Below are 19,227 nucleotides of genomic sequence, written 5' to 3' on the forward strand. Positions count from 1 at the left end.
GTTCCAAAGCACTCCTCAGTATGTACATATATACATATATTTGAATCACATCAACTTCTGTCATATCAAGTCGTGAAGTCAATAGTGTAGGCTATAATGTAGTCTAGTATTTAGTCTACTCTACAGTAAAGTATAAAGTCTTGTCTATAGCCAATTATAAATTCTAGTCTATAATCTAGTCTTGTATATAGTCTAGTCTATAGTGTAGTCTATCTTGTCTATAGTTTTTTCAGAAAAGTTAAATTTTTACAAAAATAGTGGAAATTTTCATTGAATTCACAAACAAAATAATTCAAATTTTCATCAAAGTAGAACAAAGGAAGGATTAAGAAAAAACCTACAAAAAAGGACTTTTTCGCTCTTCCAAAGGTACTTTTTGAATTTTCTATAATATTGAATCTAAAAACATGAAATTAAACATGTAGTGCCCGGAGTAAGTCAGAACCAATAAAAAGGGACAAAAATTTAATTATACCCTACACCACTTTAGTGGGGAGGGTATATTGGTTGTGCTGATGTTTGTAACATGCAAAAATATTCGTCCTATACCCACCTTAAATTATACCAATCGGCTTAGAATCGTTTTCCGAGTCGATTTAGCTATGTCCGTCCATCTGGCTGGCTGTCCATGTAAACCTTGTGCGCAAGGTACAAGTACATTTTCAAGACAATTGGATGAAATTTGGCACACACACTTTTTTTGACCCAAGGACGGAGCCTACTGAAAATTGTTAAAATCAGTCCATTATTTCACCTAGCCCCCATACATTAGAGCCCCCCGAAAAGGGCCTCTGAGCTCATAATTGTGTTAAATATATCTGTATATCGATAAAAAGCGGCACAACTAAGTTTTATACAAGCCTTGATGACCTTGCCAAATTTCATAAAGATTGGGCCTCATTTGACCCTAGCTCCCATACAAAGTCCCCTTCCGAAAATTAATTGAACGACCAAAATTGACTTATAAACACAAATATCGCGATGAAATTCAGCACAAATAAATATTATATAATATAAATATATTCACAAAACTTTATCGGACTTGGTCCATATTTGCCCTTAGCCCCCATATAAAGCCTCTTTCAGAAAATTAGTTTTTCATCCATAAATTGCTTAAATGTATCGGAACAATGAATTGTTACGAAAAATAAATCACATTTAATATTCATAACTGGTGTAGGGTATCATATGGTCGGTCACGGCCGACTATACTTTCTTACTTGTTTTTTATTTAAAAATGTTTTTTCAGAAAGGTACTTTTTTGATTTTCTATAAAAGGATACTTTTTGGTTCTTTTTCCTTCTTCAAAATGTACTTCTTTAATTTTCTATAATATTGGACGTAGAAAGATGAAATTAAGCATTAAGAGCCTTAAGTTAATAAAAATCTGTGGGAAAGGATTTTTGGTACTTTTTCATTATTTTTATGTTTTTTTTAAGTTTTGAACTGAAAATCACAGTAAAATAATAATAAAATTTTATTTAACATGTATATTTTTTACTTTATAGAAACTTTATTAATTAGTTCAAAAAACAATAATCAATGATATGATTAATATAATTTCGTCGATTATAAAAAAATAAATAAGTACAAAAACTTTAATATCGTTGCTAAAACCAATAATTAAAACAAGAAATACTTAAATAAGCAAATTAAACAAATAAATAGGCAGTTTTAACTTAAATAAATAAGTAAAATGCATAATTAATGATCCAAACATGTTTATATTTAAACTAAATTCGTTTTATTTGCGAAATAAAATAATTTCATCTCGTTGGCACATTTACTCCAAACCCAAGGCATACTTAAACTTACGACGTCCCTGAATATACCACATAGTTTCGTGATAAGATTTAGGTAAAACCACTGGCACCTCATCCGCCGAGGAAAATGTATAATAGAAAACATTTGAAGTTAATTGATTGCCCGTAGCAGCATCTATAACATCGGCCACAGTCATCATTTGTAAATAGTTAACATCGGTATAAACCACATAAGCAGTCATTTTAATGAACGAGTTAACACTAACCGGTTGTTCGAAACTAATATCGCAGATATGTTCCAATTTAGGACGACTCTTTAAATAGAGATTAGCACCCACCCAACTAATTTCTAAAGCATTACGCATAAGGAAACCACCAAATACTTTATTATGAGCATTACGATTTTCCGGAAATGAGGCCATGGTATTGGTAACAAATGAATCAGACATCCAACGACATTTGGGTGGTAAAACACGTTTATTCAATTCCATGGTGGTTTGTGGGGTAGTACGTTTAAATAAATCATACATTAATGACTGTTCATAGTCATTGGGTTCCACTTTAAATATGGAGGAAGCCTGCAGTATTTGACGACGTTTTTTACGTTCTACTCCACCATTTAAGATTTTAGTTTCCTCCTCATTGGCCGGCTGTATTGGATTGACAGGAGCAGCCGCTGTATTGGTGGCATTACGAGCAGCCATTAAAAACAAAGCTCTTGTGATTTTTCTCCAAACACCATTATCTTTTTGCTCTAACCACACCACTATCTCCATAGAACTTTTACCCACCCAAGAAACATGTCCCGAAATTCTTACATCTTCGGTGGCTTTAGCCTTCATATCAGAAAATGTTATTTTATCTACCAAAATTGTAACAAAAGTATAAGGCAAGTGGACATTTTCCGGCAGATTATTGAGTTTAACATGTTGATGACACACCCAGACGGCAAACAAATCCATATCTTCCATTAAACGTCCCATACGTACATTACCCAAAAATGAGATGTATTTATCCTGTAAATTCTTATCCACACTTAAGGGTAAAATGGCAGAGGTAAAGGAGTCCTGCATAGAGCGTGGTGGTAAATCGGATAGTTTTGGTTCATATTTCAAAAGATGTTCTCGGGTTCTGGGCACGGGCGAATAGCCGGCCTCTAAGCCTAAACGATTCATGATTTCTTCTTTAACTAGAACAGAAAATAAAGTAAATAGGGAAAAGTTAATGATCATATTAAAAGTTTTGGCATTTCAGCTTCAGTATTTGTTCAAAATAAGGGAATTTATCTAAAATTTTACGTTTTATATAATTTTGTTAAAAAATTTTGATTTAAAACGATTTTTTCCAAAAATACAGTACAACTTTCTTTTAATAGTGTGTATAACACTTTCTATTCTATTTCTATAAATTACGATTCCCTATCAATTTCCTGCTACATACCTTCTGCCATAGTACCCGCATAGTAGGGATCATTTTGACCATGCTGCAAGCCAATATAACGTCTGGAACCACTAAAAATAAATTCAACAAAATATACACACAAAATCAACTCTTGTATTACATACATATGTATCTAATACCCCCTCCAACTAAATCTTTATACTTACACCGCAGTCGCTGCTGAAATAAATTCTTTTTGTAGAGGCTGCCATTTAGTTTTTGCCAAAGCTTTTGTACATTTTAATAAATTTCTTAACATTTTTTATGGAAATTTACTTGTAAAATGTACCAGATACTAAAAACAGATACAAAAAATCACTGCTTATCTTTAAGAAATAAAAATTTTAATAAATGTATCTGCTTTTTAAGCAAAACAACACCTTTTCTCTCAACAAAGTATATTTTTGTTGTTTTTCGGTCGTCTTCTTCTTGGTTTTAGTATAACCGTGACGTAATTGTTTTCATTTGCATAATTTTTTGTTGTGTGTATGATAAACAACAAAAACAACTGTAAATATAAATAGCAGTTTTTATAAACAAACCAAAACAATTGAAGAAGAGGAAGAAAGTGGGACAGTGTTATGAAAACATTTTACAACACTGTTTATATTAAACTTGTTTAGTGGAAAATTAAAAACACAATTAAAGGAAATAAATAAAAGGAAAATTAGTTTAATTTAAATTGTGGTTAAGTGTTTTATAAAAAATAAGAATATTTTATTATTAATATTGAAAGTTCACTTAATAATTATATACTTCTCTATATTTCTTTATGTTTAATATACTTTTAGTTTCCGGTTGGCATTTCTAACATTTTTAAATAAAAACTTAGTCTCTATCGAGAAGATAAATAGATAGTTAGATAGATAGATAGATAGATAGATAGATAGATAGATAGATAGATAGATAGATAGATAGATAGATAGATAGATAGATAGATAGATAGATAGATAGATAGATAGATAGATAGATAGATAGATAGGTAGATAGGTAGATAGGTAGATAGATAGATAGATAGATAGATAGATAGATAGATAGATAGATAGATAGATAGATAGATAGATAGATAGATAGATAGATAGATAGATAGATAGATAGATAGATATTTTGTTGTTATTTTCAAATCATTTCCTATAAATTTTATAGTATAAAACTTCTATTTATCTTAATCTATCCAAACTATTGCCTTAAATAAATTTAAACACATAAAAATCAATTTAAAAATATTTATATTTAAGCACTTTTTATCCTAAATAAGTAACAAACAAATTTCAACTATTTACTTTCTATAACATTTCATCATAACAAAAAATCTCTTCAAATCACTCCATACCCAAAGCATATTTAAATTTACGACGTCCTTGTATATACCACATAGTTTCATGATAAGATCTGGGTAAAACTTCGGGCACTTCTTCCGTTGAGGAAAATGTATAATAGAAAACATTTGAAGTCAATTGATTACCGGTAGCCGCATCTATAACATCGGCCACAGTCATCATTTGTAAATAATTAACATCGGTATAGACCACATAGGCAGTCATTTTAATAATCGAATTAACACTAACTGGCTGTTCAAAACTAATATCAGAAATATGCTCTAGCTTAGGGCGACTTTTACAATAGAGACTGGCACCCACCCAGCTGATTTCCAAAGCATTGCGCATTAGAAAACCACCAAAGACAGTATTTTGAGCATTACGATTTTCGGGAAATGAGGCCATGGTATTGGTGACAAACGAATCAGACATCCAGCGACATTTGGGCGGCAATATACGTTTATTCAATTCCATGGTAGTTTGGGGAGTAGTGCGCTTAAATAAATTGTACATCAAAGATTGTTCATGATTGTTGGGTTCTACTTTAAAAATCGAAGAGGCTTGTAGTATTTGACGACGTTTTTTACGTTCTTCTCCGCCATTTAAGATCTTGGTTTCTTCTTCATTTGCCGGCTGTATGGGATTGACGGGGGCAGCCGCGGTATTAGTGGCATTACGGGCAGCCATTAAAAATAAAGCTTTAGTGATTTTCCTCCAAACATTATGATCATGTTGTTCTATCCAAACCACAATTTCCATAGAACTCTTACCCACCCATGAGACATGACCCGATATTCTAATATCTTCAGTGCCTTTAGCTCTGACACCGGAAAATGTTATTTTATCTACTAAAATAGTAACAAAAGTATAGGGCAAAGGCACATTTTCGGGTAGATTGTTGGGTTTAATATGTTGATGACAAACCCAGACGGCAAACATATCCATATCCTCCATCAGACGTCCCAGACGGACATTACCCAAAAATGAAATGTATTTATCTTGCAAACTCTTATCCTCACTTAAGGGCAAAATGGCAGAGGTAAAAGAGTCCTGCATAGAACGCGGTGGTAAATCGGAAGGTGTTGGCGTATATTTCAAAAGATGTTCACGTGTTTTGGGCACTGGTGAGTAGCCGCTTTCTAGACCTAAACGTTTCATGGCTTCTTCTTTGACTGTGAAAATTAAAAAAGAGAAAAGATTAATAACATTTTTAATAATAATAAGAAACTATAAATAAATTGTTCTCAATCTAATTCGCTTTCAAGTATTTTTCTGTGATTTTCTCTTTTTTTACAGAGTACAGCAATTTTAAATAGAAATCAGTGTTCTACAAGATTTTTGCTTTATAATATGTTTCTAAGAAAATTAATTAATTAATCAACTTTTCAATTTCTTTGTTCGGATTTTGTTATTTTTACTATAAAAAATTTTATGTTTTTAATGAAACTACAGCATTCTAACTAACTAGTTAGGAATATATTTGTTAGGGCGGGTTTCTTACTACTCAGTTAAACTAGGCTTAACTTGCTGTTAGATTAAACTCGGAACAAATTTAGGCGGACTTTAATCGATGATTGTGTTTTTCAGTTATGGATTTAAGTTCAGTTAACTTTGTTAGTATTGCCAACTTTTCACTCAAAAACATAAACAATGAACAGCTGTTTTTTGCAAATAATACTTTTGTAAAATGAAAAATTTTGGAAAAATGTTAAATAAACATTTAAAACAATAATAAATAAAACAAAACAAATCAGAAAATTGCAATTTACTTAAAATATTAAGTTTTTGTTCTTCCGAAATCATTGTTTTATTGTTTTTGTTAATTGTGTCTTCTCACTTATAACTTAAGTTTAATTGGCCAATAACACTCAGTTAAACCAAGATAATAAGTAACGTTACTGTTTACTGAAAAACACAAAACATACATATATTAAACTAGGTTTAAACAAAGAATGTAGATTAACTTTATCTGAAAAACCCGTCCTTAGTAGGTTTAAAAAACAGTTTTTACTTATAACATTAAGAGCGGGTTTTTGAGTTGGCAATCAAATGCCAATTAATAATCAGATTAGTTAATCTTAAAATAAATTTAATCTGATGTTTTTGAGTACAAGATTAAACTTCGCAGTGTTGCCATACAAAACAACAGAAAACGTCACTGTTTGTTATCAAAACAATGCATGTTTTATAAAAAAGAAGAAGACAATTTATTGCTTTATAACATGTTTCCAAATTTAATATGAAAATTAATGAAAACTTAAATTTAAAACAAAAAATGCATTTTGAAGTGTCCATAATTTATACTAATCAATAAATAGAACATTTTAATGTTTATATTTATAAAAATTTTATTAATTTTATGGCATCAGCTATTTACATTTTTGCATTTCATGCTTTAGTTTAAAACACATCCATTGGGCGCTTAAACTTGCAAATAAAATTAACTAATTGAGTACTCAAAAACATCTTTCAAGGATTAATTTTAAGTTAATCGCTAATCTTTCACCTTAAGATTGGCCCTAAGATATCTAGATTTAGTTAACACTAACAATTTTGAACGTTAGATAATACAAATGTATTACAAAACATAATATCAATATTATGAAATCATGATTTGACATAATTATCTCTTATTAAGAAAATACTCTTTCTTCCTCTGTTCCTACCACAATTCAAATAACATTTTACCTACCTTCCGCCATGGTACCCGCATAATACGGATCATTTTGACCATGCTGCAAACCCAAATTACGTCTGTTTCCACTATAAATATAAACAAATAAATGCTCAGTCATCTCCTCCTCCGTCAATAAAAAACACAATTAATTTGCAACTTACATCGCCGCCTTTAATGATATACTCTTTTGTATTGGCTGCCAATTCAATTTGGCTAAAGAATTTCTACTTTTTAATACATTTCTTAACATTTTTAATTAAATTTATTCTAAAAATCTTCCACCGTCTGGATTGAAATTCATAAAATAACTGCTTATCTTGAGGAAACCGAAACGACTAATACAGCGCAAACAAACAATATACAAATAATACACCTTTGTTGTTGGTAGTTTATGGATTTTGGACTATATAACCGTGACGTTTTTATTTTTATTAGTAACAACAACAACAAGCAATAATAGTTTTCTAAACAAAACAAATGATGTTTAACAAGAGAGATAAGCGGAAAGAGAAGAGAAAAAATATAAGCAAAATATTAAATAACGGTATACTCTTGTGTTAGAGAGAAGAGAAGAAATGAGCTTATAAATGTAAAACTATATTTACATTTCAATTACGTGGTAATAAACAAATAAAAATAAAATTTTTTGTTAGCAATTTTCATGATCAATAGCTTTTTTCTTAGTTTCTTGCACTTGTCTAAGTCCAAAGCAAATTCATAAAAGGTGAAGTCATGTAGCAGATACAGTGAATCAATGAAGTAATTTGCCTATGTAAAATTTTATAAATTTTAAGAAAAAACTTTATCTGAACAATTATTTTTAGCAAAATAAAGCAATTTGTTTGTTGTATTTTTTAAAGAATATCTTATATTTTAATAAAATACCATAAAAAGTAAAATCGTGATATTAATTAACGAGATTTTTGATCAAATGTGAACGTATTGTTAATTTTTAAGGTCAATAAAGTATTTTGCTTTTTTAGGTTTTTTGTTCATTTTTTTAATATTGCTGCATTATTTTATAAAATTTAATATTTTTATTTCTCCTATGTATTAGAATAACATTTTTTAGATATTTTAGTAGTGGAACGACTAAGTTTGGACATTTCTTAACCGATTTACTATCCTATATACCTATAAGAATTTCTCAATATTTGACTTAACATGAAATCTATCGTTTCTTTGATTTAATTTCGAAAATAATAAGTAATTTTGAATTGGATACATGATATATTAGAAAATCATATATTAGAAATGGATTTGGACCTAGAAAAAATTTTAGTGGGGTATAAATCTATAGATTATAACAAAAATAATCTGGGTTTTTGGTCATATTGTATTGACAAACAAAAACTACATTACGGAAACGCCATCTATTTGGGGAGTACTGTGTGAATTTCATTTAGAATTGTGTAATATTGATTCTTATTCAATAAAGCTAACACTAAGTACCATCCTAGCCACTCTAAGTATGGGGATATCACCGTATACCACTATAGAACTATTACATGCTAGAATCTTGATATTCTACCTCATATTTTGAATGCATTATTTTATGAATAAAATACAGTAGGCGTAGTTGGATTTGGATAGTTATTCTTGATTTGGGTTCTAACTATATATAAGTGTATGTTGAAAAATATTGCTTTTGTGGATCTTAGGTGATGAGAACCGCCTCTATTTGTAAATATCTAAATTAAGTATTTTTCCCGTACCACACGATAGTTCACTTTATATTGTTTCGAAGCGACCTAAGGTCTGTTTAGAGGTCTAAATTTAAACATAGTGTTCTTTTAAGTTCGTATATGGACTTTGGAGAAGATAAATGAGGACTTCAATGGTTTTTGCTTGAAAAATTAATAATAATTTGAAAAACCCAACGAAATTAACTGGAAATTTCAATATGCAAAATACTTTATTGACGTGCAAATTATGATGAAAAATAATAAAATGCAACAACAAATGCACCAAAATTATTATTTTAATATTTTTTTCTTGGTTTTCCCATTCTACACAATCTCTATTTTCAATTGGAAACCATAAATTTACTTTTTACCTGTTTTTTGGAATTTTATTTATGAACAAAAAACAAAATTCTTTTAAAAAAGGTAGGCAAAAAACTTAGTTGATTCACTGTAGCTGTTTTTTATAGTTTTCCCCAGGTCAAACCGTTATTACAATGATCTTACCTTCTATAGATTCGTCTTGTCCATACATTAGCTGGAATAATTTGAGCTACCAATTGTTTTAATTAAATATTAAGGGCCAATCTTTAGGTGAAAGATTAGCGATTAAATTAAAATTAATCCTCGAAAGATGTTTTTGAGTACTTAATTAGTTAATTTTGTTCGCAAGTTTAAGCGCCCAATGGAGGTGGTTTAATCTTAAGCACGAAATGCTGATGCAAAAAAATTAATACAATTTTTATAAATATAAACATTAAAATGTTCTATTTATTGATTAGTATAAATTATGGACACTTCAAAATATATTTTTTTGTTTTTAATTTAAGTTTTCATTAATTTTCATATTAAATTTATAATTATCTTCTTCTTTTTTATAAAATATGCATTGTTTTGATAACAAACAGTGACGTTTTCTGTTGTTTTGTTTGGCAACACTGTAAAGTTAAATCTTGTACTCAAAAACATCAAAGGGGATTAACATAAGATTAAATTTATTTTTAGGTTAACTAATCTGATAATTAATTGGCATTTGATTACCATCTCAAAAACCCGCTCTAAGAAACTTTTTAATGTTTTTGTTTCCTGTTTTATGTATTTAGTTATTACAGTAAGTAAATTACCCATTACATTGGAATACTCGTCCCTGTCACATCGTTATTTCCTATGCCATGATATAATACGTACTTAGTGCATCTCATTTTTTTTCTTTCTTTATTTTTATCATGGTGCATCTTGTCCCTATCCCATAAACCTTTTTTTGAAAATAACAAATTTCTGAAACATTCCATTTATAAAATCAATTTATTTACGTTATTCATTTTTAATGATAGTTATCCTAAAATATACATAAATTTTATGTTAAAATTACTAAAAGTTTTTGGAAATTGTTCTAACAACAGAAAATGTCCTAAATCTTCAATGCTCTTAAAGCTGGTCACATCACATTTTGGGTAAATATTTTCTAACAATAAAGAAATTGTAAGAAATATTCACAAAAAAAAATTAAATTTATTAAGCTCCTCAAGAAATATTGGCTTGAGAAATGTGCGACCCAGAAAATCGGGTACCATGAAAGAAGGTAAATGTTTTTGATTAAATAGATCGCGAATCTTATATATAATTCATAACTTCACCCCAAGTTAATCTCAAAATAATGCAACGATTGGGCTTAGAAACCGGTTATATTAAAGAAGCAGAAAAACGTGATCATCTTTTAAAATACACACCCCTTCAAGAGGAATTACCTAAACGCTCCATGAAAGATTCCTATATGGAGGCATATATACCGTTAAGTATATGTGTAGATATGCAAGTGAATTATGTTAGTGCTGTGGGAACTGTGCGCTTGGGTCGGCTTATGGAACAATTAGATATGTTTGCGGTATGGATATGTCAACAACATGTCTTGCTACCCAAATTACCCGAACATGAACCTTTACCTTACACCTTTGTCACAATATTGGTAGATAAAATGACATTTTCCAAATTATTACCCGCATACAATCAAGATATACGTATAACCGGTCATGTATCATGGGTGGGTAGGACCTCTTTGGAAATAAGCGTTTGGCTGGAACAAAAACATGAAGAAAGTTTTCGTCTAATAACACAGGCAGTATTCCTTATGGCTGCTCGTAATGCCACTAATACAAAATCGGCACCAGTTAATCCTCTAAAACTCGATAATGAAGAAGAAATGGAAATATTCCAAATGGGTGAGGAAAGACGTAAAACCCGTAAACGTTTGCATGAAACTTCAATATTTAAAATTAAACCTACCGAAGAGGAACATGCACTCATGTACGCACTCTTTCAAGATACCACCGATAACTCGTATTTACAATTGAATAATAGATTTTTGCCCCAGAATAGTCGGTGGATGAATGATTTATTTATTGTTAATACTTTTCTTTGCTTTCCCGAAAATCGTAATGCTCAAAATACCGTTTTCGGTGGCTTTCTAATGCGTCAATCTTATGAAATAAGTTGGATGAGGGCATATCTTTATTGTGGCCAACGTCCGTCTTGTGAACGTTGTTGTGATATCAGTTTTGAACAGCCCGTACAAATGGGTTCGATTATTAAAATGATTGCTTATATTGTTTATACAGAAGATAAATTTATGCAAATTATGACTGTGGCGGAGATTTTAGATCCCAGCGGTAAAGGTCCAGTGACCACAAATATATTTTATTATACATTTTCATGTGTCGATAAAATTACCGAAGTTTTACCGAAATCCTATCATGAAACTATGTGGTATATACATGGTAGGCGCAAATTTTATTATGCTATGGATAAGGGAAAATAAAAATAATACTAACATCTCTAAACAACTGCATATTTTCCTAATTTTTAAACAAAATACTGTTTATTATGTTTTACTTAACATAAGCATAAAGAAAATGTGGTATGTCGCAGCAGTGCCTATTGTATTCACAATTGTGACAGTTATTTTCACATGCCTTGCCAACCATTACAGCTACAAACGGAAGTTCTCAGTTTACATTGATTTGTTGTTGTAAACAATACAGGTGTCATAAAACACAGTGTTGGTTAACGTTTTTTTCTTGTTTATGAAAACAGCTGAGCATAAACAAAACAAAATTGAAAAATTTACAATTTGTTTGTAAAAATTCTACAGTAAAATGTGTAAAATAATTATTTAAAAGCTAAATATATATTCTATAAAAATGTCTACAACTTTAGAACGTTGTCCCGGACAATATTGTGGTCGCATACAATTAGATAATGAGACCTGGAGTGATTGTGGTCCCTGTCCACGGGGATTTCGTGTCAACGATAGTTATGCCTGTACCCAATGTGAGGATGAGCTAGATGCCTATTCCTGGTTTTATTTAGGCTTTATGGCCGCTTTACCGCTAATGATGCACTGTTTCTTTATAGATTTAGATGCCAAGGATAGAAAGTAAGTGGAAGTAAAATCCAAAGAAGCTATTTATAAATACTTATTTTTTTCTTACTAGATTTTCCCGCAAGCAGTTGATTTTAACTACTTGCGCCTGTCTAGAAGTTATTATTTCCGCCATAGCTGCTGTTCTTTTAATGGAACCTATGGGTGAATTTCGTTTATTTGCCTGTCCTGTGCGCAAATTTTCCGATTGGTATACTCTTTTTTATAATCCTGCTCCTAATTATGAGAAATCTTTACATTGCACTCAGGAGGCGGTGTATCCTTTGTAAGTATTATTCATGATAAATACTAACTGGTTTGTTAAGCTATTTGTATTTCTAGGCAAACCATTATTTTGGTTTTCTATTTTTTGTGTTTGGTTACCATGTTTATTATAAGACCTCTGGTTAGCACTCTATTGGAGGTGAGGGGCAAGGCTCCTATTTATGCTGCTTTATATTTTCTGCCTCTGATAACGTTTATTCATGCCTTGGCTTGTGGTTTAATATGTAAGTATGTGGTTTAACTCCGGGAAGGGATTTAAACTATCTTCAGTTTAATTCTAGTTTAGTCCTAATACTGTTCTAGTTCAGTTCTAATTCAATTCTAGCTCAGTTTTAGTTCTAGTTTTGTTATAATAAAGTTTTAGTTCAGTTCCAAATCAATATAAGTTCTGGTTCAGTTCTAGTTTAGATCTCATTTATCACTTAACACTTATTTTTATTTCAGACTATTCATTTCCCTATATGAGCATTGCTATATCAATGATTGCTAATGCTATACATTACTCCATGAAATTGGATCAATCTTTTAAAGCTCTGATCAAATCTTCTTGTTTGGAAATTAAAAATTTAGTTATAATATGTAAGTTATCCGCATATTTGTAAAACATGAGTAATTTTTTTTTAATTAATTACTTCTTTTCTAGGCATACAATGGCTGTTATTAGCCTATGGCATTATAGCTTTAGGACATCACTATGCCTTATTGTGTTTAGTGCCCTTTCCTTCAATATTCTATATATTAACTGTACGTTTTACCGATCCAGCCGAATTTCGAGAAAGTGAAGCACGCAGCAGTTAAGGTGAATTGAAAGACATGAATTTAAATTTATTTAATACTATATTTTTAAAAAATAATCAATTTATTACAGATGAAGAAGAAAGAAAGATGCGAGCTATATAATTACTACAATCAAATCCATTAAAAACCAGCAATTAAGTTTTGTTGTCAATAAATAAATTAGAAAGTGATTAAGGTAAGTCGAAACAAGGCTTTCCATAAGTATTTGTATAACACAGCTAGCATCCGTACTTTCTTATCATTTTCCTTTTTCAATTTTATAAAACTCATTCGAATTTCAGAAATTTCAAGAAAAAGTTATACTTACTTATTTTTTTAATCAATTAATTGAAAACAACATTTAGTTTTTTTTTTTTATATAATGTTTGTGTATGTTTTTTTTATTTATTTAAATTCTAAATGTAATTATAAATTATTTAAATACATATACATTAATCATCATTTTTTTTTCATTCCCATTGTTTTTATGTTTGTTGTTTTGTTTAAATCCAATATTAATTCTTAATTTATACACAATACATGTTATAGCTACATATTGTTGTTAAAGTATCTCTCTTCTTTTTTATCTGATTTTTACGTGTGTTTTTTTGTTATTAAAAAGATTGTTTAATAATATACTTATAAAGGGTTTCTTGGTTAATGCTCTCAAAAAAGAAAAAAAAAATCTGTTTCAAGGAAAGATAAAATATTTTGTGTTACATTAAAAAAGGTAATAATAATGCTAGTAAAATAAACAAATAATGAATATTAAAAAAAGAAGGTGCGAAGCTTATTCTTCAATATAAACAAATACAAAATGTTACAACTTCATTTAATGCAAAAATTAGAGTTTTTTAATAATAATAATAAATTTTTCACATAGATCTTAAGAAAAACGTTATAATATAGTATTTAAAACAAAATGAAAATGTTTTTTTTTTTTTCGTATTTAATATGAAAGAAAAATTAATCGTTTCTCAGTCCAACTTCAGTTTGCTAAACGTGTGTTAAGTAATAATTTTGTAAAATTGAGCCTTAACAATTTCATTTTTAATCCGAAGAAGTTATTTTATTTTGTTCTTCAAGGAATTTTAAACGTCGTTTACGCAACTCGTTCATATGTTCCGCTGTGCTGTCTATGGATGTTGTCGCATTAGATGATGTAGAGGGAGCAGTAGTAGTTGTATTAGATGTTGCCGAGATTGGAACATCTATATGATCTTCACCGCCCAGATCTTCTATAGTCACTTGATTATGTTTGGCAACTGGTGTGGTGTCTGTAGTAGATGTTGTCGTTTTATTAATGTTAGTAGTAGCTTCAGGTGAAGATGTCTTTAGTGAAGCTGCAGCAGGAGCAGCTTGTGCCGCTGCTGAGGTTGTAGGTAATTCTTCTGTCGTAGCTAAGTCACTAGTATTGGCTTTTGCTGAAGCTGCTGCCGAAGTGCTTGGTTTCTCTGTACTAGCTGCTGCATTTTCTGCAGTTGTTGTTCTAGCTGCAGCAGCAGGAGTGGGATTTAAGCTCTGTGTACGAGCAGCCACTATTTGATAGTTGTTCATTAAAATGTTAGCTGCATCTAACATCAGTTGTATGTTGCGCAAAAGCTAGAAGAAAAAAAATGCAAAAACAATTAGTATTTTTTTAATTTGTTTTAATATTTCGAAATTACCTTTATACGTTCTTCTATATTCTTTCTTTCATTTCCTTCCAATGCTTTAAGTTCTTCATCGCTAAAGTTGGTTAGATCTGGTGGCATGGGTGGTGGTGGCACAGCATAGGGGGCAATAAATGGAAAGGGAGGAGGCATCATAAAAGGTGGTGGCATCATGGGTAGGCCAGCAAAGTTGGGTAAACCATTTCCTCCAGAACCAGCCATGTTGGGTAAGGGGTTGGGTAAGCCAGCTGTAAGGAGTAAAAATTATAAAAATCTTAAAAAAATGTAATTTTTAGAACTACTTACCAAACTGTTCAAACACATTAGTGCCTGTGGGTGAAGCTGGATTTTCATTACCAGCTGCATTGGGCATTTGAGCATTTGCTGCAGGTGTAGCTCCCGCATTAACAGCAGCGGCTGCTGCCGCACCAGCAGCCCCATTAGCAGCATTTGCATTATTCTCTTCTGCTCTTGGCAAAGCAGTAGAATTCGCCGCTGGTGCCCTTAGAATATTCAAACGACAAGTAGGACAGGTCTGTTGTCTCTGAAACCATGATCTCAAGCAAATCGTATGGAATATATGACCACAGGGTAACTTTTTCGAATGATTAACCATATCCTCACGACAAATAATACAAATATTATCCGATAAACGTAATTCTTCTGGAGTAGCATCCGGATACAGAGTATTCATATTACGTATAGCACGTCGTGACATTATCACATCACTGAGTGCCTTCTTAAAGTTTCTTATCGTAAAGAACATGGGCCGGAATACAAACATGGGTAATGCATAGAATTTCGCCATTATCACCACAAACAGTACATACAAAATGACTTTGATAAATCCGATAAAAAGTTCAGTGTACAACAGAAAGACGGCTTTATTTTCCCACGGCGTATCGGTACGCATTTCGGCGGCATGTAAAACATATTTAATGGCGGTACTAGCAACAACGGTTAGGAGTATAGCATACTCGAAACCAAATACCAATTGTACAGTGGGACCACGAGCCAATGTTGAATTATAGGCATGCATTAGCAGCATATAATCGAGAGTGCCCAAGACCATTAAAAGGCTGGCAACACGTATGTGGAAAAGCCAGCCTAAAACGGGAGAACGTTCCATCTGTAATTAAAGAAAATAAAATTATGAAAACTTTTGGGAAAATCAAAATTCTGAATAATTTTTCTTGTTTAGTTTTAGATCAATTGCAGTTGAGTTCTAGAAAAGTTCTAGTTCAATTCTATTTCTGGTTCAGCTCTAGTTTAATTCTAGATTAGTTCTAATACAGTTCAATTCTAGTTTATTTCAATTCTGGTCCAATACTAGTTTACTTCTATTTCAGTTCTCGTTTAATTCTAGTTCAGTTCTACTCTAGTTTAAAGATTTCTACATGTTTTAGAAACAAATTTAAAAGAGTACAATATTTTAGGAATTTCCTTGAATAGTTATAAAATCCTTATTTTATAACTATTCATAAAAGAAAACATAAGCAAAACATTTAAACCATAAAGAATGATGATTTAATATTTATCTGTCATTAGGACGACATATGTATGATTGGTTGTTTATTTGCTCATTCAATTCTTTTAGTATTTCTATACTAAATAAAAAATAAACAAATATAAACCAACAACAATTTGTATAGAAAAAAATCGAAAAAAAAAACAACTGAAATACTAAAATAGCATGTCAAAGGTGCAACACACACCTCATCAAAGAACATTCTAAAGTGATAATTAATAAAACTTTATCTCTTAAGAGAAAGAAAATAAATTAAATTATCTACAAAAAAATATATGTATGTACTTACAAAATCTACACGTTCTTCGGCCAGCCAATGGAATGATTTAAGAAACAATAATACCGTAAACAAGGCCACAAAACGTGGATTAAAATCATCACGAAAAACGGTAAAAGCCAAACAGGTTTCTGTAATGGCATACCAGAAACGCTCCAATAAATGTTCAAATTCAGCGGCCCGCAATGTACCCAAAAAGATCTATAAATTTACAGAATTAACGTCGTTTTATATAGCAGACAACACAAAACTCTAATCTATCAAAAAGAACACTTACCTTGCGCAGTAATTTTCCAAACATAAAAACAATTGCAAAGAATTGTATGTAAATCACCTGCAATATTTGTATTTGCAATTAAAGAAAAATTAAAACACACACATTAGTTAGTTAGTTTATGAGGTCATACATTTTCATTTACTACATGCTACAAAACATGCATGGAATGGTACTCACCGCCATGGAGGCATTGGATTTAGTGATATACACTACAGCTGGATAGAATTGTTTCTTTTGATACCAGGCATTGCCAATGACAGCACTGGTTAAGCCCAGACATATGGTGGACAGCAAAAGCTGCATTATGTTGCTGCTGTTAACACGTACAGCCCACTGGCTGATCGTCTCCCAGAAGATATTAATTTTGTTTTTAAATTAATTTTTTCAAATTATTTTATTTTTTTTTTTTTATTTTTAAAAAATTGTCCTACTTTTTCTAAAACTGCTTTTCATCCATTAAAAATACACACATTGACACCACCAGTTAATTGTGGGTAAAATATATAAAAAAAAGAAAAAAAATTTAAGATTAAAAAAAAACAAAAATATTATTTGGTTTTTTTTTTTTTTTTTGCTATATTTTTCTTTTATGAGACTTCTTCGTCAACCATAAAATATTAAAAAAAAAAATAAAACGAAATTTGTTCGCTGTTGAATAATTTCTTTTACGTTTTATAGTTAACACAATCAATATATAGTATATTTTTTTTGTCAAGCACTTAAATTTATTAATGTTAAAGATAATTTTTTATATTTAAATGCCGAAAAATTCTAAATAATTAATAAGAAAAAAATTTTTTAGAGTACACGTACGTCGTTTTCTTGCCTTTTTTTGCTGTTTTATCTTTTACCATTATTCGTTTAATAAATGTCAAAATAAAAGTAAAAATTATATAGAAGAGTGTTGCCAATGTGTTGGAATTGTTTTGGTTTAAACACTGAAAAGAATAGAGTGTTAAGGAGGAAAATACTACCGTTAGCATAGTTTTGCTGTAAATATACACATGAGGATAGAAAAATAACTGCAAATTTTATTTTTATTCACTAGTTCCTTTTTAATTTATTCAAATTTTTCTGACATTTATAGAAAATTTATGTTTTATTTGAAAAATATTTTAAAATTAAAATATCGCATTATATGTCCTGCTGCCATATCATATCGTTTTTTAATATATATTATTTTAAATTCAGATTAGAAACTTTTAATACCAAATCGACTTTAAAATAATCCAAGATTAGATTTTTGGTCGAAAAAACTCGAAGTCGATTTTTTGTCTAACAAAATCGATAAATCGGCAAATTTTTTTTTTTTTTTTTTTTTCAAAATTTGCCTTTTGTAAATTTTTAAAAAAATTACCTTTTTTATTAAATATTTTAAAAATTGGAATTTTTTAGTTAATTTTTTAAAAAATCATTGTCATTACTTAATAAATTTTTGAAAAATGTGTCTTTTTTTAGTAAATTTTTCAAAAATTTGCCTTTTTTAGTACATTTTTCAAAAATTTGCCTTTTTTAAGTAAATTTTACAAAAATTTGTCTTTATTCAATAAATTTTTCAAAAATTTTTCGTTTTTTCAACAACTTGTTTTTTTAACGTTTTTCTCAAAAATTTGTTTTCTTTTTTAATAAATTTGCCTATATTCGTAAATTTAAAAAAAAAATCCCTTTGCTTAGTATTATTCTTAATTTATAGTTATTTCTTCATAAACTTTTCTTTTTTAGATAACTTTTTAAAAAATTTTATATTTTACTAAATTTTGCAAATTTTACAATATATTAAATTTTCCAAAACTTTTATATACTTAGGAAATCCTCTAAATCCATCAAAAATCTGCTAGATGTTTAAATAACTGACAAAAATTCCTCATAGGACACTTCCAATAATACACTGGTGAAGAAAAAATTCAAAATGTTGCCATTTTTATAATTTTATTTTTTTTAATTTTTAAGAATTTGCTATTTAGTAAATTAAACAATATTTATTTTAGTATTTTTCTAACAAACCTAGATTCTGGAAACAGTTTGTATGGTTGTATTTTTTATAATTTATATTCACATTTTCTATAAAGTCACTCACCTATTTTTCCAATCACATGTGTACGTAGATAGTTACGTTACATTTGCAGATGAAA

The 19,227-nt window shown here is 29.8% G+C and overlaps 5 protein-coding genes across 8 annotated transcripts; 2 read left to right on the top strand and 3 right to left on the bottom strand.

The window, feature by feature from the left end:
* Nucleotides 1-1,486: 1,486 nt before the first annotated feature.
* LOC119600849 (acyl-coenzyme A thioesterase 9, mitochondrial-like) lies at nt 1,487-3,689 on the bottom strand. Of its 2 annotated transcripts, XM_037951427.1 has the most exons (4): nt 3,584-3,661; nt 3,371-3,498; nt 3,204-3,274; nt 1,487-2,952 (listed from the first exon to the last, which is right to left on the bottom strand). In XM_037951427.1, exons 2-4 carry the CDS (start codon nt 3,460-3,462, stop codon nt 1,784-1,786), a joined length of 1,332 nt encoding a protein of 443 aa, XP_037807355.1. In that variant the 5' UTR covers nt 3,463-3,498; nt 3,584-3,661; the 3' UTR covers nt 1,487-1,783. The 2 variants fall into 2 exon arrangements, with proteins under 2 accessions (XP_037807355.1, XP_037807354.1); XM_037951426.1 differs by having other exon boundaries at nt 3,371-3,689.
* Nucleotides 3,690-4,415: 726 nt separating this feature from the next.
* LOC119600852 (acyl-coenzyme A thioesterase 9, mitochondrial-like) lies at nt 4,416-7,562 on the bottom strand. The gene is made up of 3 exons (XM_037951429.1): nt 7,361-7,562; nt 7,215-7,285; nt 4,416-5,694 (listed from the first exon to the last, which is right to left on the bottom strand). The coding sequence occupies exons 1-3, from the start codon at nt 7,447-7,449 to the stop codon at nt 4,526-4,528; spliced, it is 1,329 nt and encodes a 442-aa protein (XP_037807357.1). The 5' UTR covers nt 7,450-7,562; the 3' UTR covers nt 4,416-4,525.
* Nucleotides 7,563-10,199: 2,637 nt separating this feature from the next.
* LOC119600829 (acyl-coenzyme A thioesterase 9, mitochondrial-like) lies at nt 10,200-11,718 on the top strand. The gene is made up of 3 exons (XM_037951396.1): nt 10,200-10,335; nt 10,402-10,463; nt 10,525-11,718. The coding sequence occupies exons 1-3, from the start codon at nt 10,241-10,243 to the stop codon at nt 11,694-11,696; spliced, it is 1,329 nt and encodes a 442-aa protein (XP_037807324.1). The 5' UTR covers nt 10,200-10,240; the 3' UTR covers nt 11,697-11,718.
* A 119-nt stretch (nt 11,719-11,837) lies between these two features.
* LOC119600830 (JNK1/MAPK8-associated membrane protein) lies at nt 11,838-13,922 on the top strand. Of its 2 annotated transcripts, XM_037951398.1 has the most exons (6): nt 11,838-12,314; nt 12,373-12,585; nt 12,642-12,808; nt 13,029-13,163; nt 13,228-13,383; nt 13,453-13,922. In XM_037951398.1, the coding sequence occupies exons 1-5, from the start codon at nt 12,079-12,081 to the stop codon at nt 13,380-13,382; spliced, it is 906 nt and encodes a 301-aa protein (XP_037807326.1). In that variant the 5' UTR covers nt 11,838-12,078; the 3' UTR covers nt 13,383; nt 13,453-13,922. The 2 variants fall into 2 exon arrangements, with proteins under 2 accessions (XP_037807326.1, XP_037807325.1); XM_037951397.1 differs by lacking the exon at nt 13,453-13,922 and having other exon boundaries at nt 11,955-12,314; nt 13,228-13,388.
* Nucleotides 13,864-18,013, bottom strand: LOC119600828 (E3 ubiquitin-protein ligase HRD1). Of its 2 annotated transcripts, none has more exons than XM_037951393.1 (7): nt 17,909-18,013; nt 17,273-17,537; nt 17,096-17,152; nt 16,831-17,019; nt 15,320-16,142; nt 15,029-15,261; nt 13,864-14,963 (listed from the first exon to the last, which is right to left on the bottom strand). In XM_037951393.1, the coding sequence occupies exons 2-7, from the start codon at nt 17,396-17,398 to the stop codon at nt 14,412-14,414; spliced, it is 1,980 nt and encodes a 659-aa protein (XP_037807321.1). In that variant the 5' UTR covers nt 17,399-17,537; nt 17,909-18,013; the 3' UTR covers nt 13,864-14,411. The 2 variants fall into 2 exon arrangements, with proteins under 2 accessions (XP_037807321.1, XP_037807323.1); XM_037951395.1 differs by having other exon boundaries at nt 17,765-17,932.
* Nucleotides 18,014-19,227: the final 1,214 nt, after the last annotated feature.

The sequence above is a fragment of the Lucilia sericata genome, unplaced genomic scaffold (assembly GCF_015586225.1).
Source record: "Lucilia sericata isolate MDLA Ls3-8-SP2 unplaced genomic scaffold, ASM1558622v1 Contig000123F_arrow, whole genome shotgun sequence".
NCBI lineage: Eukaryota > Metazoa > Arthropoda > Insecta > Diptera > Calliphoridae > Lucilia > Lucilia sericata.